The sequence below is a fragment of the Meleagris gallopavo genome, chromosome 2 (genome assembly GCF_905368555.1).
Source record: "Meleagris gallopavo chromosome 2, MGAL_WU_HG_1.1, whole genome shotgun sequence".
NCBI lineage: Eukaryota > Metazoa > Chordata > Aves > Galliformes > Phasianidae > Meleagris > Meleagris gallopavo.
This window is the reverse complement of record NC_139405.1, coordinates 42,115,024-42,139,158: the sequence shown is the minus strand read 5'-3', so window position 1 is coordinate 42,139,158 and position 24,135 is coordinate 42,115,024. Positions and strand designations below refer to the sequence as shown.

The 24,135-nt window shown below is 42.1% G+C and overlaps 1 protein-coding gene across 1 annotated transcript; it reads right to left on the bottom strand.

Annotated features, from left to right (window-relative positions):
* Positions 1 to 1,655: 1,655 nt before the first annotated feature.
* On the bottom strand, positions 1,656 to 10,454 carry MPC1 (mitochondrial pyruvate carrier 1). The gene is made up of 5 exons (XM_003204070.5): positions 10,249 to 10,454; positions 7,903 to 7,906; positions 5,956 to 6,052; positions 3,364 to 3,496; positions 1,656 to 2,629 (listed from the first exon to the last, which is right to left on the bottom strand). Exons 1-5 carry the CDS (start codon positions 10,317 to 10,319, stop codon positions 2,611 to 2,613), a joined length of 324 nt encoding a protein of 107 aa, XP_003204118.2. The 5' UTR covers positions 10,320 to 10,454; the 3' UTR covers positions 1,656 to 2,610.
* Positions 10,455 to 24,135: the final 13,681 nt, after the last annotated feature.

Below are 24,135 nucleotides of genomic sequence, written 5' to 3'. Positions count from 1 at the left end.
CAAATAATTAGTCTCAGTCTCCTCTGGAAGAAGAGGGTCAAGAGATCTCGACCTCAATCTGGGAGGCAGGAGGGCATGACAGAGACCGAGAGTATCACTGGTACTGCCACCCACCCAGCTTCCCAAAGGTGCCACATTCCTTAGCAGCAGTCTGGCAGAACTTACTCAGAAAGGTGACAAATTCCTTTGTCTGATCACATGAAACAAAGCAGCAACTGAAGCTGCAGCAAGACAGAAAAGGCTATGCGGTTCCTCATAATGCTACCATGAAATAGGAACGGTAGACTCAGGGAAGGGCTTGGAATCATAGTGGAACAGGTTTCTAGTGAAGGAGGTATCCCACTGCTGAAAAGTTACTGGGATTAAGGCAAGCTGTGAAATTAAAACCAAATAGCTGTTCCAAAATAACAGCATGTAGAGACAAGCCCTGTAATGCAAATACTGTGCACAATCTTTGGATTACTGTTAATCAGTTAAACTGGAGTAGTTCCCCACTTTTATTCAACACAACCTGAGTGAAAAAAAAAAAAAAAAAGGGATGCCATCATCTCCATTAAGTTGTTCAGATTTCATAATGCAAAGACCTCCAGTTTCTCTAAAATTGTTTCAGGTTGCTCCAAAATACTATCCTCAAAATGCTCAAATACCAATGTGTTTCAGTATTCTGCACTAGAGGAACTGACACCTGCTATTCACCCCTGTATAACTCCAGTATGAAAGAACTTAAGCCTTGCCCTAGCAAATGGCTATAGAGAGATAAAAGGAAAAAAAGTAGAAGGAAACACATGAGAAGATACGAGATACTCTTGTAAATTGCTATTCCCTGTTTAATGAAGTCATTAGAGGCTAATGAACAGCAATCAAAGCACTAGATGACTGGAAGGAATTTGATTTTTTTTTTGATTTATCGCAAAATTCACCCAAAAGTCAAAACCACTATATCTCACCTATTAACTCTAGTAACTGTATCTGTAAGTAATTTCCCTCTCCACAAACAAGTTTATGCAAACTATTAAGTGTTAAGGCAAGCAGCTGTACTTGCCTGCATTTATCTCACTACCCATATTAAGAAGCTTAACATTTCTCCTTTGTGATGGGAAAAAAAAAAAAAAAAAAGATGAGATACCTTCTGTGACCATGCAACAGTACTGGAGGGGCAGCTTAATGCACTAACTTCTCAAAGCAGCAAGTATAAGCTTTAGCAAGTTGTCAGTGTTTGCTTTACTCATCTAGTAAGGCATGCCCCATTTGACTACTGTACACCTGCTACATTGTTCAGCTATTATACTACTAGGAACAACACAATATTAGCCTAGAATTCAAGTCTTTCAGCCTGCCATAGCTGGCAAGTCCTTTAGTACAGGCTGCATTAATACAGTATAGGTAACCAAAAGAAACACACTGCATGTTACAGAGCTGATTAACTGTCTACTGTAGCTGAAGCACTCAGCCAAATCCTCAGCTCCTTTCTCCTAAGGAAAAAGGAAGTTTTAGATAATAGGATCCAGAAGATATTTGCCTTGACTCACTACATGCAAAGGATAATGCCATTTCTTTTTTCTAGTCTGTTTTTGCTCCATGCCATCATAGTAACAGACTCTCCCTCCTAAAACTTCATTTTAGGATCTGATATCACAGTATGATAAACAGAACTGTTCACAATTTTTGAGATGGTTTATTGCCATTTGGAATATGTTTTATTGTTCAAAACACTGCACCTAAATAAAATCCACCATGTACATTCTTTGTCATCTATATTTTTAACAACAATGTAACTTTCAGGCAGGTCATGCATGAAAAATCACTCTTCAATGATATCAAAAAACTAATGAAAGGCACCTTGTGTCCTTCACATCCCAGACTCAAACAAATTAAGTTAAGTAAGTTCTTGACTGAATAAAGATTACATACATCTAGAACTCAAGCAGTAGTAAAACAAATTAGAATTACCTGGAAAATAGTATCAGACTTTGTTGCCTTCCTTCATTCAGTGCTATGCTTTTGCTTTTCACCATCTTTACTAAGTAATGTGCGACTTAAAAATCGTTACCTTTATGTCTCTTTACTGAGACAAGGCATGCAGTAAGAGGGAAAGCTGGCTGCTTCCAGGCTGTGTCTACACATTTGTTCTTGGAGATTAGCAAGCCACTGCTTAAGTTAAAAAAAGAGACTAGGAATGAATGCACCCAAGTTAAATGGCTTTTAAGTATATGTTAATGTATAGAATAACACCACCTACAGTTCTGTTTTACTGACCTCTATTCAGGTTAATTTGGAAACAAAATAGCTTGTGATGGCTTCACAAACTTATTTTCATAATAAGAAATTGGTTTTCAAATAGTGCTGGTTGGTTGAGTAACAAACTCAGTTAGAAGGGTAGTTACTAAGGACAAATAAGGCAACAAAACATTAGAAGCAGTGGTTCCCATCGCTGTATAGTACTTTTAAAAAGGCAAGATAAAAATTAGAAATATTATTGATGGGGTCATTCACAACAGGTGCTTTTGTTTTATCCCCCCATTGTCTTTGTCACAGCAACTGTAGATGGCAGATCTTCCTTGGTTGTAATTCAGGATGACCATATTCCTTGGCTTAGTTCAAGTTAGATATTTAGTTCTTTTTCTCCAACCTGCCAGGAGAAGAACAAGTTTTTTTTAAAAGAGCGAATACTGAACTTCAGTAGTTGCAAAAGTCTGGATGCACAGTAGAACTTCAGGAATGTAAGACACCTAGGTGGTTATTTCTACAAAGGCAGATCCAGTAGCAACTTTCCTAAGTCTTCTTTAATTTATAGATCAGGAGACATCATCTCACCAGATGCATTTCTTAAAAGAGAAAAAACCATACCTCTGATTCATCAGGATTGTTTGGGGTTGTGTCTGTACTACTAACTACATAATGAAAGTGCAAGAATTGCAGTCTGCTCCATGGATACATAATATTAAATCTCAGATCTACCCCATACAGGAATGGTCAGCTTAGTTTTTCATCTTTCAGACATTCACCCCCTTCACCATTTTATGAGTGCTTCAGTCTCAGGAATCACTGAAATAGTCACATGTGGACTAATCAACATAATATATTAAGCAGAAATCAAAGATGCCAGCAGCTGCCGAAAACGTTGTCTGCATCCATGACCTTCCAACCTTTTCTATGTAGACCCCCTCCAAAGCTCACAGGACATGCAATACAAGTCACATTTCAACCTGTGACAACAAGCTTGTTTTGTTTTTTTTTTTTCCTATTATCTTCTACAAGCCTATTAACAAGCTCAGAAGCCATGCAGATGCTTGCACCTCAAGTAAAAGTCACTGAAAGAGCATCCAAGTGCCATCCGCTTCCCATTGTTAAATTAGAACTTGCCTGTATTTGATCAGTCGCCCTCCTTGAATAAGTTGTGCAACTTCATTAGTCAAGTGGCACGCAAAGAGAAGCCAGTTCCTTGGCTGCACTTTGTAGGCAAATCTCATGAAAGTCAAGGAGTAACAACACAGTGCTGCAAAATATAATAGATAACAGTATTTAATATAATCCACTGATATTTTGTTGAGAAATTATTTTCACACCAGCAAAATGTAACAATACACAGAATGCTTCTCACTGGCATTTGAGTTTTCCAGTTGTGTTACAAACTTATGCATTTTTCTGCACTGGATCCTTAAAGTGAACAAGTGCTAATTTTACTATATAAGAAATTGTGGGGCTGGAATCATCACAAAAACCTTCACATTGCTGTGGTACAACTGAAACTTTCTTTAGGTTATGACTTCAATTATCTCCGCTGGAAATTAAAAGGAGTCCTGTTAATACCAATGACATACGACAACAAATAACCTGACAAATTTCTAGGACAGTATTTTTAAGAACTACTTACTTTGCATATAGTTGTTACTGGAAAAGCTCTTTAAAGTTCCCAGATGCTCCCAGCCACCAGAAATTATGAGTATTCAGAAGCATAAAGGTTTCTTACCTGCTTTCCAGGAAGGCAAGAAATAGTCTCAATCCACCCTCCTGCTATAATTGCATTTAAATTCAGAAAATTACAACCTATTAAGGCATCAGTTTTGCAGAGTTCATGCTTTAGCTTTCCAATATGCTTAGAAAGAATTAAAAAAAAAAAAAAATCAGGCAAATTTTCAAACTAAATAACTTTTTTTGCCCAGGTTCAGAACCTAGAAGATGAAAGAAATATTTGTACACATACCATCCCCAGGCATACTTGTAAAAAGTACCCTAAGAAGGACAGTAAGCACAACCAGATGCTATTCCCATCACAAGTTTCAATGCTGCAAGTAGCACACTGAACTATTAATAGTCCTGTGACCTTTTAATTGGAGAACTACTAATGAGTTCTGATTATAAAATGGCAGTTCAGTTACCTGAGTTATCAATTGTAGTGAACAAGAACAAAGTCAAAAAATAGAATTTGCTACCAAATACTTCTTATTTTAGGCAAGAACTTAGGAGATCCATTAACGGCTCTAAGAACCATAAACACCATTCATAAAAGAACTGAATTAGACTTATTCAGGTCTAGCTCATTAGTAGACCACACTGAGTTTATTCGTACTTGCATCTGGAATCACTTCAAGCTTTTCTGAGTCCCGTAATTTGATGTCTGACTCTACACATAGAAAACCTTTTAGTTTAAGGGCAGCCTAGCAACTACTTCATATCTACAAACTTTTGTTCAGCTATAAATCAGATCAAAACCAGGAGCAAGAATAAATAGCTGCAATTAAAAAAAGGCATTAACAAACATTCATCGCTCTCCAAACTTTATCCTGCATTATTTTGTATCTGAATGCCTACAATTATTATTTTTAAGTAACTAGGGTAATAAAAAAAAAGCAAAATCAGCAAATATTTATTTGGAGATATGCGAGAAAAAACAAATAGTAAGAAAAAGACTGCATTACTGCATTTGTAAAATACCAGGTTCGCTATTGAGCTTCAAGTTATTCAGCAATTAAAGTATAAGATTTTTTTTTTTTTTTTTTTTTTAATGGCAGGAACTAAAGCAGTTAAGGCAGAACTACAGTGTGCTGTTTCCGTCTTAAGTGTCTGAACTTTACTGAGCTGGGTATCTGCCACCAAAAATTATTTGCAAAACACACTATTGCTGTACTGAAGACAATATTTAAACTGGTATTTCATCTCTAGGGTAGTAGATTAATAGATTGAATTACTCTAAGTAGAATCTAGTATAGATGAGGCAATAGATTTCCTTAACCCAATGGTATTTTGCGTGGGGGAGAAGAATTACTTGGAATTAACTCGTTAATTCCTTAATCAGTCTAACTGCAATTACACTAGCATTGAACTACCTGTTTAGTAAAGTAGGTTACCTGTTTTATGATAATACAGAAGAACTTAAAATACAGACACTCAGGCAAAGGCTATACACAGGCAAAAAAAAGGTAGAACAATTGTTGCTTATGTATTTAAAAATGAAATTTTTACATCATATCAAGAGCCATAATAGCCTGCTGACATTCAGGCTTGGAAGGAGTTAGTCTACCTCAAGTGTTTTTAGCACCCCACAAACAAAGCACTACTGTTCCTTCAGTGTCACTGTTTATATTCAAGTCTCACACCAATCACACTGTATTGGTATCCTTGATGCAAAGAATAGCACTGGGAAAGATGCATTCTGAACTATTGCATGCAGTAGTAGAGGACACCAAAACAATTACTACTTCAGTCTGGTGACCAAAACTATGCACCAGGACTCTGGATGCAAAAAAAAAAAGTTACTGAAAAGCTCCGCAAAAGACCTTTGCAACTCTGGTAACTCAGTATGAGAGGCCTCCAAGGTTATATAGCACGATTTTTAAATATCTGCATCTGTTCTGATCATCAGTTAATAAGAAATTGTTAATACCATACTGCTTTAAGTGTGGAATTAGTGTTCTATAGTTAGTTCACCGAGAAGATGCTTGACTCAGTACTTACCAAATGTCATTCGGCCACTAATGATTTCTGGAGATTTCTTCATGTCATTAATAGCAGCAACAGGAAGTCCCCAGTTGGCTACTGGCCCCCAGAAGTGCTGTAGAGGAAGAAAAGAAAAAAGCTTTGCAGATACCAACTAAGCTCATGCTTTTTTCTCTTCCCCCAGTGGGGATACTAGAGATACTCTAACACTTTAGAACTGTTGGGGATATTCAAGTTTCTTGCAACTGAAATTTCAAGATAAACACTTTGCCAATCTGAGTATCAGCTTGTAACATCGTTATTAGACTCTGATTGAAAGCCATGTTTGTTTCCTGTAAATTTAGGTTGCAATATTAGTAACTTAAGTAAAACTATATAGAAAAATGGAATGTTACATTACACGCTGTTTTCATATTTTGACCTTCATGCAATATGCAAAAAAGTGTAATATTTCTGTGCCTACAGACTGCATTAGCTCAAATTCAGATTTAAAGGAGTATTTAAGGGCTGCAACAAACACATTTATTTTTACTGTACTTCTGCTGATAGAAAAAAATCACCACCTTTAACAGCTAAAGCCTCTCAAGAGAGAAAATGGCATAACTGAGAATAGCTGCATGGTTACATGGTATCTGTACTTCACAGGTATGTTTAGATAGTGTAAAGAAATGTATCTTTAACTTATACACAAAGTACTTGCTGCAACAGAAGAAGAGCATTTTCAGTAAAAATGTCAGCAGTATGTTGGATACTTTCTTCCAATTCTTTAATGAAACTATTTAAAGGACAGCAAGTGGGCCAACAAGAAGTACCTAATCACATAGACCATCTTACTGTGGAAATCATGGCTAAGACAAATGTATCCACATTATCACACTAAATCAGAGCACAAAAGGTAACTGGTGAGGCAGTACACATTTGTGATCTCTACTGTTTAAATAAGACTCCTGAAACAGCAATTTCAGTTTCAGAAAACAGGTCTTTAATTTTTCACACAGAACATGGTGATGCAGTGGAACAGGTTGCCCAAGGAGGTTGTGGATGCCCCATCCCTGGAGGCATTCAAGGCCAGGTTGGATGTTGCTCTGGCAGCCTGGTCTGGTGGTTGGCAACCGTGCACACAGCAGGGGGTTGAAACTAGATGATCATTGTGGTCCTTTTCAGCCCAGGCTATTCTATGTTTACTGGAGACTTCTGGTTTGAAAGGCAGTTCAGGTCAACTTCAAGTTTTTGTGTAACTGCCATTACAACACAGATGATATACTGCAGACCACTTCCAGCTCCAGTTACACAAACTGAAGAACCATCATCAACCTGAGAAGCCACAGCAATAGTTTTCCTCTGCTGACCAGGGAGGTAGGTGTGAAGCCTTTTCACTTGAGATTGTTATCCAGTTTCAAATGCCTGCAGGCAAGCAACCTTTTGATGTTTTCCACAAACAATAATTAAACTACACCTGTCCTGTTTGTATTTGGTCTACAGAGATGAGCAAGTTTTCCATAACGTTATGATTCTTACTATTATGAGCCATCACAACCATATCATTCAGAGCATAACAGGTCTAAATTATCAACTTCCAGTTTCAGGAGCAAACTGAAAGGTTAAGGGAAGACTCTGCAGATAGAGTTACATGGTACTATTTATTGTCTCAAGTAAAGCTGGTTAGAAAAAATTAAGTCAAGCAAGGTACTTCAGTAGCTACTATGCTACCAGTGTCTCTGCTATACAGAAGAGCAGCTCTAGATAGATTAGATCTCCTTAGCAAAGCATATGGGAAAAGACCCTTTGATTTTCTAGTTACTACTGTGAGACAGTCACATAAAGCCCAGATCTGCAATTATTAGTACACCACTCCTGATGCTTTTCACATGCAAGCAACTTCATTAACAGTGCTGAGGCAGAAAAAGTTTACAAGTTACTGAACTCATGCAAGAAAAAAAACAAAGTCCCTTTTCCACTCCTTACCGTGCTGTTGAAGTGGGCCATCGTTGTTTGCCATTCAAAAGAGCAAACGGGAGAAAAAGAAACAAAATATTAGTTTCCTTCATAATTCATATATGATTGATGCTCACAAGAAATGAAAGACAAGTATAAATCAGTAGCTTATCCTGGCAATAACCTTGGTTAATTTAACTGTTATTTCCTTCAAGAGCTGTTACTATGAGAAATGTTTACTGTTGAAGTGTCATTTACCTTGCAGAACAAAAACCTCATTATGGTTCAAGGAAAGTCTTCCCCGCCCTGCGGACTACAAAGCATCCAAACTCCCACCCTAAGCTAGTTTAAAACAGATGTCAAAAGCCCTCAAGTTTTGTCTAGAACAAAGCTAAACTGCTATAGCTTCACTGTAAAAGCTTTGAAGTCAATGAATTCTCCATATACCTATATTTAAGAAGATCAAACCAAACACTGCCAGAGGTCTTGCTGTCACTAAGCTCATGCCAACCGTGGCTGTATTAGACACAAGCTATAACATATTCAGTGACCTAACATGCCATGTACACACCAGGAACGTACAGGCTTCATTTAAGCCATCATGTAATTACCAGAACTATTAATACTGATCTATACTACTATTAGTCACTCTCATCATAATGGCTTCCATGATCACTTAACAAATGACTATGGTAAGTAGACAGTCAGGTCTACATCAGAGGTCAAGCTGAATCTTCGTTACAAGCAGCAGTCTGAGTCAAGGTGCATTGCTAGTACATCCTTGACTAACCTAACCGCTTGTTCTATTGTTTTCTTATTAACTGTAGCAACAATCAACTGGCAGGACAGTTTCACAAGCCATGTGCACACTCCACCTTTTTTTTTTCCCCGGTAAAACCTTAAAAAAACAAATTCAAATAAGTCCCTTAGCACAATGTTTTTGTGCTAACAGAATCCAACCTTCTTTTTTAAGGTGCAAGTTGTTCACATGCGTGCAGAGGCCTAAAATAGAACCATGCTGCCTGCTGCTAACAGTTCTGGCTAAGGTCTTGCAGCCATCCCCATGCTCACGTGAAACTGGAACAGCTATTATGCTCCCAGAAGAGGGCAGAACAAGGTCATGCAGCTCCTCCAGAAGCAGGCACCCTTCTCAAAGCTCTGCAGCCAACACAGCTGCAACAAATGCTGTAGGATCCTTATTGCAGATACAGTGCAACTACGTATATCTACTCCTGAAGAGATACCACTCCAAATCTGCAGTTTCCAACAGTTACATTCAATCCCGTAAAAAAGAGAGCATTCGGTACTAAAAATGTCAAACCTTGATATGCCAATCAGCTTGTTTTAAGCTAACACTGCTGCTGAAGTTTACAAGAAGGAAAAGAAGCCGTACCTAGAGCTTACATTCTTACTATGTTTACTTTAAAACCTCAAGACATAATTAGTTCTTAAGTAGACATACTGTGTTTCTGCTACAGCAGAAAAAGACTACAGCCTTTTACTGACAGCTAAACTCTAAGCACCGTATGAAGCACAACTAAGAGCCTATACCGCTTTCCTAAGACAGGAACAATGCTGAAAGGCTGCCCTGGGTGGTTCAACTTGCTTCGTGGCACGCCCAGTAATAAAAGGACAAAAGACAGAACCCATCCCACAAAGCAAGAATCCTGTGCATGTTCAGATAACTGAACTTTGTTTATTTTAAGATGAGAACCAAGATGAAATACAACTGTTCTTTTTTTTTTTTTCCAGCTGCCTTTAAGTCTTTGATAAGGAAGGTGATACTTCAGCAGATAACCTTGGTGGTGTTAGGGAGCAATTCATTCTTCCAAAAGCTGGTTGCTTTCCTTTATTACAAAGCAGATCGATGCACTACTACAGCATATGTGCTCCCAACAAATGCCAGCACTATAACAAAGTGTTAGTGTCACAAAGCATCCACCGAGCTTACAGGATACCCTCAGAACTTCCAGAAGGGAGCCCTGCTGAGGCCTGCTCTGGCTGCCATCTCGCTGTGAAGGTGTCCTCATTCCTCCCGCATTTGGGTCACTGCATTGGCATTACTTCCCACCTTGCACAGAGCCCCATACCGCAGGCGTTCTGCTCACCACAGAAGCTCTCTCCCACACAGACCCACCCCGCCTACCCCAAGCAGGGCCGTTCCTCACACCAGCAGATACCCTCCCACGGGCTCGCACAAGGAACAGCGGCCGCAACAGCTGCGGGAGGCACAGCGAGAGATTTCCTGACGTCATTAATACAGCCCCGCCGAGCCTCGCAGCCCGTTCGTCCGCTGCTGCCGGCGCCCCGCTCCTACCCGCCCGCCTCAAGGTCAAATCCCGGGTGGGACGGCACTCCCCCCCCCCCACAGCTCACCTCATCAAATAGTCTCGGAACTCCTTGCTGCGCACGTAGTCCGCGGCCTTCCGGGCCAGCGCCCCCGCCATGGCGGCCCGGCAGCAGACGGGGAGCGCCCGGCTCGCGTGCAGCCCTCGCAGCGGACGGCTCCCCCACGCCGCCGCCCGCTTTACGGCAGCGCCCGCGCCACCGCCCTCTCCGTCAGCGCGGCGCTCCCCGCGCTCATTGGCCGCCGCGGCCCCGCCTCCCGCCCGCTGCGAGCCGAGCCGGTAGCGGCGCTCACAGCCGAGGAGAAGGCGGAGCGCCGTAAAGCGGCGTGAAGGAAAGGGGAGGGGGCGATCGGGAAGCGCGACGCGGGGCCGCCCTCGGCTGAGCCGCCGGCGTTCCTTCGCAGCCCGCGGGGCGGAGCCCTGCCGAGCCGCTATTGGACGCGCGGCTCGGCTGCTGGCTCCTCATTGGCTGGGGAGGCTCTCCTTGAGGCGGTGGTTGGCGCGTGTGGCGTCAGCTTGGACGGGAGAGTGTGTGTGGAGGGCTGGGGTGGTTTCCTAAGGATAATCCTGCTTGTAAGAGCCCAGTGCGTGAGCTTTGCGGTCAGAGAGCGCAGGATTCAGCCTTTCCCCATCGCGCCCAGGACGCGGGACCTAGCACCCGCAGGCACTTTCCATTTCCTGCCCTCGCAGAGGTTGCTTGTTTAGACTTGCAGATAAACTCTAACCCTGCTGTAATACCTTCTCCGTATAATTTGGGTCAGTCAAACAAATACCCGTATATGAATGACTCCTTATCTTTGCTCAGTGTACTGGAGATAGTGAAAATAGATGTTTACCTGCTTCGACTGCTTTCCCAAGACCTGCAGCACCTTTACCACTGGGCTGGCAGCTGGGTGCAGCCTGGGCCACGCAGGCAGCACAGAGACCCACAGCAACTCCCTGCTCTCTACTTCCTGGAAGAATATCCTGGAAAAATGTGGCCCTTCTCTGCTGCATTATTTGCTTGGAGAAGAACAGATCTGAAGGAAGGCACAGTCTGGGCACAACTGTGTCTCTGGCATGTGATATGTGCCCCCCTCATTTGGCTGTGTGGGAGGAAGAGTTATAATACCCTTTATATAATGTATTACAAAGAGTCCCAGTGTGTTTCTATGGCCTAGGACTAGTTAGGCTGCTTATTTAAAAGCAGAAAAGGGAATCCAAAAGAGTTTTGAAGGAGTTGCTACTCAAGTTGGTTCAACTTGTGCCAACACAGGGAGAGTCTACAGAAATCAGTCCTGTATGTGCAAACAAGCTTTTATGTGCTGGGATTCCTCATATCTTGCATGATGCAGCCTGTTTCAGTCAGTAGTTTTTGAGCTACAGTTTTAGCTGAAATCCTTCACTGAATCTTAGAATCATAGAATACTTAGAATCAAAGAATCATAGAATCACTCAGGTTGGAAAAGACCTTAAGATCATTGAGTCCAACCACAACCTGACCATACTACCCTAACTCTAACAGTCTTCTGTTAAATCATGTCCCTGAGCACCACATCCAAACAGCTTTTAAACACATCCAGGGATGGTGACTCAACCACCTCCCTGGGGAGCCTATTCCAGTGCTTAACAACCCTTTCTGTAAAGAAGTGTTTCCCGATATCCAACCTAAACTTACCCCAGTGCAACTCGAGGTCATTTCCCCTCCTCCTGTCACCATTGAGAAGAGACCAACCCCGCTCTCACTGTAAGCACCTTTCAGATACTGGAAGAAAGCAATAAGGTCTCCCCTCAGCCTCCTTTTCAGCAGACTGACAGTCCCAGTTCCTTCAGAGTTCCTTGTAGGGCATATTCTCCAAGCCTTGTTGCCCTTTTTTGGACCTGCTCCAGCACCTCAATGTCCCTTCTGTACTGAGGTGGCCAAAACTGACCACAGTACTCGAGATGAGGCCTCGCCAGTGCTGAGTACAGGGGGCAGGATGACTTTCCTACTCCTGCTCACCACACCATTCCTGATACAAGCCAGTATGCCGTTGGCCTTTTTGGCCACCTGGGCACACTGCTGGCTCATATTCAGCCAACTGTCCATCAGTACACCAAGGTCCTTTTCCACCAGGCAGCTTTCCAGCCACTTCTCCCAAGCTTGGCTCTATTGAAACCCATGCAGTTTGCCTTGGCCCATCAATCCAGTCTATCCAGGTCCCTCTGTAATGCCTTCTCCCTTCAGCCAGATCAACACTCCCTCCCAACTTGGTGTCATGTGCAAACTCAATCCCCTCATCAAGATCATTAATAAAGATGTTAAATAGAAGTGGCCCCAGTACTGAGCCCTGGGGGACACCGCTCTTGACCGGCAGCCAAATGGATTTAACTTCATTCACCACAACTCTTTGGGCCCAGCCATCCAACCAGTGTTTCACTTCTTATGTTTTCGTTGACACTGTGTAAAGAGAAGGAAAAAATCTTTCACCTGCTTGGGAAAACAGTGTTCTTTAGTCTTTCTTCCAAGTATACACAAGCCCATTCAACCCTGTCTCACATGCTGTGCCTTTTAAATCTTTTATCACTTTCCTTACTCCATCCAGACTCTTGTTTACAGCTTTCCAATGTGATTCATAGTGTTTGAGTGAAAGCCTTCCCAGCAGTGCAGAGTCCTCTAATTCTGAGGTATCCCACTTTGTTTTCAAAACAGTTAATAGAAAAATCATTAACTAGATATGTGCCCAGAAGACACCAGCCCCAAGTGACAAGCAGCTGAGCAGCAAAAGCAGCAAGCAACAATTTGAAGCAGGCTTTTGCTGCAGTTCTGTATATATTTATAGCAGTTATATTTACTTTCCATTTAGGCTTCTTGTATCATATGGGACTGTGTCAATAGCCAAACCAACTCAACCCTCCCCCCCCCAAAAAAAAATAACACCAACAACCCTTAATTTATCACATTCACAGCTTCTCTGTTATCCACTAAGATTGTTAAATAGAGATATTAGATTGATTTTACATGATTTGTTTGTGGCAAGTCCATGGTAGGTGAACTTTTGAGTACTTTGTTCCCTGACTGTTTCCTGATTATTTAATAAGTTATTCTAGTGAGCTTTTTGGTTATTAGTTATACAATTTGACTTATAATTTACTGACCCCTTTTCCTCAGACACTTGGTCTTCTCAAATGCTCCTGGACCGTCCTCTTGTCCATGAGTTGGACAATGATCACTAATGATCTCAAGTTGCTTCTGCAAGGGCCTGGTGACTCTTAGAAATAAGTTTCATCAGGTCCCACTGCACATCTAAAATATATTTCAACCCCCCTTTTTTTTCCTGCTCTGAACAATCATGCTACCATTCTTCACTCATTATTTAGACCTGTTGGAGTTATTGTCATACTTCTGCATTTACTTTTTGTGGGCTCTTTCTGCATTATTCAGTATCTGCAATTTTCTTTGTTGTATTTTAATTTCTATTGCTTTTATCAATCTTCTTTAGTCGCCTTCTATGTCCGATGACAGTTGAAACTGATTTCATGCCTTGCCATATTTGATTCTGTTTTCTGCAGGCTGACACTCTTTGTATGGTTTTTATTTTCATCTATTGTATCTTTTTTTTTTTTTTCCTACTAGTGCACGTTCCTTTGCTGGTGCCCTGGAATTCCCTTCCTTGTTTTTTAGCAGGTAGACTCCTCCCATTCGCCAGCAGTTACTCTCCATGGGATACTCTCCAGTAACAGAGGAAATCAAAAGCTTTCCGTAAATACTGTTTGTACAGCTCATCATCTCTTCCTGCCAGCACACATCTGCTCTGGCTTCACCTGCACCTTCAGCTTGGCTCCTCCAAATCTGCAGTGCTAGCACACCTAGCAGTGGCATTTTTGCACACATGGACACATGTATAGATATACGAGGTGGAGTAAACCTTAGCCATTTTTCACAGTATCTCAGATTTTGGCTATGACAGAAGGTGTGATATTGGCTTGACAGCTCTGCTTAGCAAATGGCTGATGTGTTTCATTCAGAAGGGATTTGCCATATCTCAAATCCTCTATTTCTCTGTGCAGCTTGGCAGGGTGAGCCTCCCAGCTGAAGGACCATCCTGTTCTTATCCCAAAACTACTGTTGAGGAATGCATACTTCCTGATATCAGCAGATGCAGGTCCAGTTGCTGTATTTTTCTCCATTGAGGACAGCTCTTTCTTCCTGTTGGCATGACATGCATGGCAGCATGTCTTTGGCTGGGAGCGAGGAACGTACCACCTTGTCTGTCAATGAAACCAGTGAAGAAAAAGTTTGTTGCAGACATCACAGAACTGAAGAGATGGTGCACCAATCAACAGTCATACTTCTGATGTAAAACATGATATCAGTCCTATAGGATATATCTATTACAATTACTGACGAACACCTGCACGGAAAAGTAATGGTGCTTTGGAACTGAAGGAACATGTAATTTGGAGTGCTGCATGACAGACAAGGGTACAGCACGTAAGCTGTTAAGTGTGCTGTGTCTTCAGAACTGAGTTAGGTATTATTTCCTTGCTATTACTACTCCATAGATGCAGAAAAATAGAAAGAAAAGATGAATAAGATGAATTGCTACATGAATTGCAATCTTCTGTGGTAATGAAATTACTTCATTAAGGTTGGGACAAGTCGTCTGGTAGGAAGATGGGAAGACTGACTCGAACCATTGACTATGACATTTAGTTAGCCTGCAGTATCAAATGGAGCCAAGCTAGAACGCAGCTTGATGTGACATCTGCATTTGTCTTCCTATCTTTCATTACAGATGTGTTATCTAGGAGCTGGTGTGCTGCTTGAGAAGTGTTATTCCATGTGGAGTATACAGCACTAACTTCAAGTTTACTGGGCACCTCAAACTGCTGACTTGGGAGGCTGCCTTATGTAAATAATGAATACGCTCTGTAAGATGCATGGTCAGTCTGACACATTGGCAGAAACATCTTTGTGGAAATGGTTTTAATATTAAAGAAAACTGAAATAAAATGTATAGCAGGCAAATCACTTTAGAAGGAACTCTATCTTATTTTAGAAACATTTTTAAATATGCAGGCACACTTTTCTCAGCCCTGAGAAGTACAGCAGCTCACAGGTTGCAGATCTCACAATGAATCTGCAAGCTAATTAGTTTAATTGCAAAACCTGATTAGTTAGGATTAATTTTTACATAGTGGAGCTACATGTATTTCATCATCTGCAGCTCTCAGTAGGATCTGAAGTTGGAGCAAGGATCAAAAACCATAAACGCCAAGGAGGATAAGAAGACAATGATGTAATATTTATAAAATCACTGCAAAGAAGACAGACCCACATTTATAATTAGCCAAAGGAACACGGTGTTATGGGAATTATAAGGGAGATGCTTGAGAAGGGAAGAGTAAAATAGATGCAAAATGGATCTGAAAAAGAATTTGGATTGCTGGGACGTAAGTACCAGCAAATTAGCAACTACAGTCATTGACTGTCATAACCCAGCAGCCAAGAAACAGCTGGCAGCAGAACTGAAGCAAGAGGTTCTGCCTATAACAAAGAAAAAAAGTATTTTGTCAGCATAGAATGTAAGCTATTTCTGGTAGTTGGTGTAATTATCACTGCCTTTCTCTACTTTCCCTGCAGAAAGACTCAGCTGTCATTGGTTTTGGTCAGGCAGGTCTGAACATGTGAAACTTTTATTCCCACTGTTATGAACTACATTGAGCAAACTCTGGCCCTGTCACGGTCTGTTGGGAGTAAGTATAGAAACTCCAACCAAACAAAATACTCCTGTGCCTTTCCATACTTAAGCTTATGATAAAGCCATTGCTTAAGCCCAATTTCCTCCTGGCGGTTTTTATCCCTGTAAGCTAAGCAGTTGTAGACAAAGAGAGCACCCACACAGGCAGCGCTCAGTGCGCGGGGTGCGTGCTGAAGGAGGCAGAGCTGCAGGGCAGCTGGAGGATGTGGCTTCTCTGGGATGAGTCCTAAATTAGTCACACACAATAAAACAGCCAGCCAGAACTACGGCTGGAATTATTTAATCCGACTTCATGCTGTATTCACCTCCAGTATTTTTGGCTGTTTTTATCTGTTCTTTTACCGTTGTGAAGACTAAGTTGACGTTAAGTGCTTTAAGATTTATTTTCCTGGGCTAAAGAAACCTCTGCAGTTTATTTATTTATCAGTGCTTCAAAGGAGACCATTTCAGGCTCTATTTTCAAATATAAGCGTGTATTGGAAAAGCTGCTTAGAATCAGCCAGATTTTGCAATGTAGGTCCATATCAGATCCTTATGAGGAAGATGATTGCCCTGCTGTTTCTAATATCACAGTGCTGCATTGCTGGTATCCTTCAAGCAATTGTTGCTTGTGTTTGAGGAGGAAGGGTTGAGGAGTGCTTGTTCAGTCAGGTGCACTCTGTACTGTATATTGCAAAATCATGTCAGCTGGGGTAAGAGGATTGCTTTTTGCAACACCACATTGCAAAATTCTCCTCCTTCACTCAGGCAGGAGAATCTTGTTTTACAGTTAAATGCCATATAAATGTCATATGTGGTTTCACTGCTGTAATTGTCATCTCCAGTGGAGCAGAGCAGGAAAACTGGTAGCACTCACTTGGCAGGTCACATCTCCCAGAGCGGTGAACTGGGCTGCAAAGCAGAGACTGTAGAGTATGCCAGCTGGATTTAGAAATAAAAGGTAGAAATAGTTTTCTGAGGAAGGAGAACTGATGACATGACATATCATGAACAGCATGGCTGAGGTTGTGAGGGAGGTTTCACACCTTGCAAACCATGTGCTGAAACACGCGTCATGAGGAGAACCAGACACAGGTTTTCTGTCCAGCTTTCTGTGACTACCTTGAGGAGTTTTATCCAATAAAAACGTCTCCAATCGTGCAAGGAGACTAAAATCAAGTGTCTCTTTGTCAGAAGCTGAAGGGATCGAAGTTCAGATGCACTGTTAATTAATGACAGTCATTTTAACTGTATAACCCTCTCCTCAGAAATCACAGGTCACTAGTGAACTGAACAAATATAAATTCAGTAGAACATGATAAAAAGACAGATTCCGAGTATGCTTCACTACTAATAAAGTCCTGCCTATTGTTTATATATGCTGTATCTCAGCTCCTCCCATTTGAGGCTGGGGGCGTGGGGGGCAGGGTGTCAGTCTTGGTGGATTGGAAAAGTTCTGTGCTTCTCACTGCTTCCAGTCCTTCTTCTGCTAAGGAGCAACTCACCTAGAAAGCCTTGAACACTAATATTATAGATTCATACAAACATTAAGGTTGGAAAAAAACACTAAGATCATCAAGTCCAACCTCCAAGCCATCAAAAACATAAAAACCATATAAATGCCAATGCAACTGCTTGGATGTATAAAAGCAGATGAGCTCTCTTGAATCAGAAAGCTGTGATTACATCTGGGCTGTCTTTGGTTTAAATGCTGTATCCTCAGTGGTGTTAAATCTGCTTCAGGTGGAGCCAATTTTTGTCTCAGTGGGTTGAGATTTCTCCACTTGCTGGTGACTGGCGAGAGCATGACAGTATCTGGGATGCTGCTGACTTACGAGAGAAAGTCAAAGGTTGTCTCTGACGGGATTGGTGATGCTCACCCAGATGGGGGCCCTGAAATCACCTTTGGCCTATTTCTTTAACAGGCTAAAAAAGGGGGGGAGATTTCAGTGGGCTACAGTGGATAAACAAACCGTGGGCATACAAGATGAGTAACTTGAAGGTAAACATACCAAAGTCCTTTCCAAAGCTGCTGGGATCAAAGCGAAATAAACGATAGATCCTGGTGGACTTCTACAAGGTCACTCAGGACTCAACAGGGAGTCATTTAAGTTCATACAAAGTCCAGCAGAAAAAAATATCACTGATGCAAATGGGCTTGCTTTTAAGAAAACAGACACATAGACTCACGTGCCCAAATGTACCTAAGTAGAAGGGAGATGAGTGGCCAAAGTCTGTGGTATAGGTCTTTCTCACATCAGAAAACATTAAAATACTGCGACTCCACGAAAGTCAGAGGTCCTCTTTTATATGAGTATTGATCTTCCTAATAAACATTAATATTGAGTGGTAAGGCTACAGTTCAGATCTCAAGGACTTAAAAGGATATTCTTATTTATTTATTTTACTCTGAGAGCCTTATAACGTAAACACAAGAGCCTATGCCCCAAGGCTGTGCAATTCCTGGCTGCTCCAAGCCTGTACACCAAGCTACAGCCTTCATGCCTGGAGTGGAGCACAGGGCCTGCTCTGTGTGCCAAGCTTTGTCATTTGGGTAATGAGGAGGGGAAGAATTAGCCATGCAGGAGTGTGGAAATTCAACATAACCCTAACAACAGGAAATCTGGAGCAGTGGAGTGCCCTTATCATGCCAGCAGCCTGTGACTTGGCTCCTTCTTTCTGCCCAGGGTGCCCTTCCTAAAGGCTGTGCAAAGGTCAGTTTTTCCAACCTGCACAGCACAGCTGCTAATTTTCTTCATAAAACTCAGGAGGAGACAGCGTGAACATCATCACTGCACCATGTGGAAACCTTGTGGTGTCAGTGCTTGCCAAGAGTGCTGCTTTGCAGGGAGCCCCACCAGCTCCTTCCTCAGACTGATGTTGGCCAAACCCACACACCCAACATCTGTACAGGCTCTTTCAGACTCTTTGGGCTGAAACAGGGACTGTCACCCCACAGCAGGGCACCCGGATGGGATCAATACATATTCTGCCACTTCACGCTTCAGGGAAGCTGTTTGTCATGGTGGAACAGCTCTCGCTAGACAGTGTTTGGGACTATTTGAGAATGTTAGAATTTACTAAAAATGGAGAAGTGTTAAAAGTTACCCACCTTGAGGCTGTGTGTATTTATACACGTGCAAGTGTGCAAGTGTTACAGTGGTAGTGGTGTTTTGCCTGAAGAAGCTCCTTGCACTGTCACCCTGTGTTATTAGGAACAGCTGCATTTGTCACTGACAATTTACTTCCCTTCTTCACGTTTTTTGGTTTTTTTTTTTTTTGTCTTTCCCCAGTACCCAGGATATTACAATTAGGATCTTGCAGCCAATCATCCATACGTCTTGGGATACTTCATGGATGTGCAGAAGCTGCATGGAGACCCTCAGTTCATGAGTCATCACATGGCTCCAAGTATTGGGAATTTAAGAGCTGAAGCTTTTGTGGTCTATTTTGTCATTCTCTTTAAGACAGCCTCATTCTAATCGGAGAGCTTATTCAAGATTTAAGCCTTTTTCATCTCCTTGTACAGGGAGGTTTCATTCCTGCTGGTAATCTATTTATTTGAGGCCCTCTGGTGGTTCTCGTATGCATTAACCCGGTAACAGTTTCAGTACACTGCTTCTGACTCCAGGGGGAGGCGGTGACAGACGCTGGGAGTGACATCCCTGCTGCGTCCCATTTGGTTGTGTTGCTCAGGTAATAACTGTGGAAATTCATACTTGAAGTCCACTAATATGTATAGGCCAAATGCTGAGGAAGTACACACCTTCACTTCACTCTTGACACTGACTCACAGCTGAAGAAGCAGCCAGCCTGAATGGATAAGTAAAGCAAATAACTGATTATTGCAGAGTTTACAATAAACAGAAAGAGCAAGCCTAGACAACAGATAATCTGAAAGCCTGGGAAAATGTACCGATGCACTGGAAATCACAGAGCCTTTGTCTGCATGTCTTAACAAGGAGGCTAGCATTAGAATTCAAGCCCACTTTTTCTGCAGTAGAAAGGTGTGAAGTTTTGTGACAGTGGCTGCTTTTACTGTTGAGGACAGAACCTGAAAAATAGGAAGAATCAATGAGACAGGAGTGTGCCAAGCCAGCACAACATGCAGCCTCACCACAGGCTGCGACTCACCAGCCTTGTTATAGACTAATTTCCCCAACAAAAAATGGAATTGGGCTCAGGCCAGCTTTGGATATTTAGAAAACATCCAGTGAGAGCACTACGAATAGCTCTCCTGTCCAATTGGATGAATGGATAGAGATCCACTTCTTCTACCTTGCGTCTGGAAAATGGGTAGACAGCATTGTCAGCAGCCAGTGCATTGCAAGCAATCTGTGGTCAACCTGAATAGACCAAAAATTCTTGTCTTCTGTTCTGCTCTATAGCTTTTAGTGAAAAAATCTGTGCTTGTGATTTTCAGAAATTAGCTTTTATTGTTACTACCTGCTATTTACTGTTCTTACAGGCTGATGCCCTCAGCCTGCAGTTGTGCTGTCTCTGAATGAGATGCTACTCAGATAGGAGTGACTTTTAACCATGTCCTCTGCACAGCTGTGTGTGACAAACACTGGTTAAGCTTGGGTTGCTTCTGATCCTGAATATGTTAAAGGAAGAATTAGAAGGGGAGAAGGAGGAGAAAGGAATACTTTCTTCTGTTTTTTTTTTTTTTGTTTTTTTTTCCTATCAGTCTTCCCATTTCAATGATAAAGGCTCTCCAGAAAAGCCTCCTTTTTTTTTTTTTTTTTAACCACAGCCTTTAAAGTGCAGCTGTCATTGCCTCCCAGGAGAGGCTCTACTAGCCATGGTATGGACCTTTCAGGGGAAAAGCTTGGTAAAGGAAAGGAGGAAGGATTTGTGGAAGGCACAAGGGCATGAGGAAGAAGATGGAGATATACAGATGTCTTAGTGGTGAAAGACCATGAGGAATAAAGGCACAGAAAGGGTTGCTTCTGTTAGGGCTAGAGAAAAGAAGTGACAGAAGTAGGAGGAGGACAGGAGCAGTGGCAGGAGAACAGTCATATGGCTACCCACGGGCACAGCAAAAATGCTGTGCCATGTATTTGGAATCCAAGTTCCCTTGGTTATGCTTACTTTGACCTGGATCACATGCAGTTTTTCCATGCTGGTATCAAATGCAATTCCTGATCTGGACTCACCACTTCTGTAATGCTGCTGGATATCACAGAGGGAAAGAGAATTGTAATGGTGGTAATGCCAAGTAGGCAGACATACTTCCTCCCAGGAGGACAGGCTGGCTTTGCTTTGCAGTCACCTGTTAGCTCAGCAAGAATAGGCTATGCTGGCTTCTTGCCAGCGGTTCTCAGAAGAACTGTGCCACAGGAGGTCTCTGAAATCCATGCCAGGCAGCTTGTATGAATGCTCGCATTTGTCTGGCAGTAAAACCCCAAATATGCCTAGTGGGTGAACTGTCTGCTGATGGAGGGTTACAGGCTTACTTGTTGCTTCCCAAATCAGAGGCTTGAATATTCAGGTTGCACAGAGGTAACAGCTCCAGACTGACTTGGAAAGGTAAAGATGTGCATTTACCATCACCACACTTGGCATTCAAGTATGGACAGTGCTTGGGGACTGGAAAGGCATCATGCAAAACCAAGCGGGATCCCTTCTTCTTTTTTTTTTTTTTTTTTTTTTTTTTTTTTAATTTCTTTATAAAGGAAGGAAAAGATAGGCATGCCAAGCCAAAATGACAGAGTACAGACAGGTGAGCACTGAGGCATCTCCCCACAGCCAGCCCTCGCCCTGCTTCAGCTCAGCTCTCCGGCCAGTCCCAGCACGCTGCCCACCCTCCCACTCACTGACAGCTTTTTGCAGTCTGTTTGTGTGGCTTCACGACACTGTCAGCTTGTGGGAGCAGGAGCTGAAGCCAGCAGCATAGCAGCATAGCAGCACTGGACACAGTACAAGAGAAAGGGGAGCAAAGAGCTTGTTTGAAACAGTTGTGTGTAACAATATAGAAAGTCCAAAGATCGTCAATCTGCTATAAAAATATTACACTTCATAAAACCATGTACCATAAAAAAATCTATTCGGAAATGCTGGTAAACACGACATATCTGTAACCAGCTGTCCTTCTCATACAGGAAATGTAAAAAGCACGAGCTTCAGAAGTTATTGTAAACATGAACGTGAAGCCTGTAAACAAACTCCTAAATCACGGTCCGTATTATGTCAGTTTCGCTGGTACTGCCCAAGGTACCCCTGCACAACTGGTTACCCAGTGGTCCCACTTCACCATCAGGATACTGCTCCCAGCTGGCCTCAGATCTCACCTGAGTTGCCTACAGAACAAAGTACTGATACAACAGTAAGGGGCAAGGTTTGGCTACAAGGAACAATCCGAAACAATCTTTTAGCAACTAGTCTTCAGTTTCTGTACTTCCAGAGGCCTGTTTTCAACTTTTCCTTTCAAAATTCCACTTCATCCAAAAAAGCATGCATTTTCCCCATTTGCCTTTTCCCCATTTTCTCTAAAAATTATAAGCATCACATCCATTTAGGCGACACTTTCTGCACAAGCAAAAGCTACAACTGTATATACCTAGGCAAGAATTGTGATTATACAGTTGAACACTGACCACCGCAGTTAACACAGCACAGGGTGATGCAGAACGTCCCATTCTTACATTCTGAACTTCAGGCTGCAGAACATTTACCCATGCCAGCCAACATTTGCATGCACAGTCAAATGCCTGGTTAGCTGTCTGTTCCTAGCACGTTGTCATTCACGTGCATGCAGGAATGCAAGGTCTAGCCTTCCCAATCTCACAGGTAGCTTGTAGCTAAAATTTGGCTCTGGGAACTAGCGGGACTTTACTTGTTCTGTAGCATTCTCATTCTGCCCACAGGCTTCTACCCACTGCTCGCCTAAATGCTGAGAATTTCAGTTATGTACACATTTATTAACTTCACTTTCTGAGTAACATTACTCAGGTTTTTACTTTCAGAACTTTCCTTGTGCCTGCTGTGGGGGCAGCTGTGGTGGGGCCAGGGCAGGGAGCACATACTTCTATGGGGTTTGGATGCGTGCTTCAAGTGGACATGGAATGGACATGGACATGCACATTTTCCTTTATTACAAACTGTACTAAACCATCTTATCAGCTTTATTTCAAGCCTTTTTATTTTAATCTAAAGGATATCTAAGCTTGTTGGCCTAGTTGTGTATCTTTTAGTATTCAGACGCCAGAATCTCCCTTGGCTCTTGCTTAAAGGAGCAGTCCACAGATGTTCTCCAAGGGAATTTTGCTTCCAATTGTTTGCTTCGGCATATTTTGCTACAAAATTCCATAGATACAGCTTCAACAGACCTGAATGAAAATCATTTTTGTGTGAAAGCTTAGATACCTCTTTTCTGCTACAATAATCTGCCTTGCCTTCCATGTTTGTCTGCCTTCGTCATGCTAGGGATTGCTCTACAAAATAAGGAATTCCCTCTGTGAAAACTGATGATTTCACAGCAAACCTCAGGATTTCTTCTTTATAATCTTCACAGCGGCAAAAATACACACAGTCAGCACCATCTCCCCACAGAGCATCATGTGAAAGCATACACCTTCTGGTTACTGGCAATTTACACAAACTTGTGGCACACTTCTTGAAGCCAGGATTTGCCTCCCAGCTCTGCATGCACGATCTGGCGTGGGCAAGCTGCTTGTCTAAAAAACCCACTGCCTGCACCCACCTCAGTGAAGGGCCCTACTGCCCCATGTCAGTCCAGAGCTGGTGCCTTGCTGCCATTCCCTGCCTGCTCAGATGCCAAACTTTCTTTTCTGACTATGCTGACATTCTCATTTGGATAAGCTGGAACTGCACGTTTTTGATACACACACACATGCATACATCTGGACACAATGGCAACAAAATCTTGATAATCAAATACCACTATATGTAATTTATGGGCTTATAAATGAAAATATTAATTATATTAATAATAATTAATGAGCATCAACATGTAGCATTCTGTACATGGCCCCAACCTTGTATGGTTAATAGGGTGATAGCTGGTGGGCTAGAAAGAGCTCAGTCAGGAAGAGATTCCAACTATTCCTGGAAGAGCAGCATTCTGCAAGCTTGGCCTACAACATAATCAGAAGAAAAAAAAAAAAAAAAAGCTTGAAAAATTAAGACTGAGTACATCAAGAAGGGATCAGACTGTTTCCAGTGACTGTGAGGAGAATCCAAACTGAACC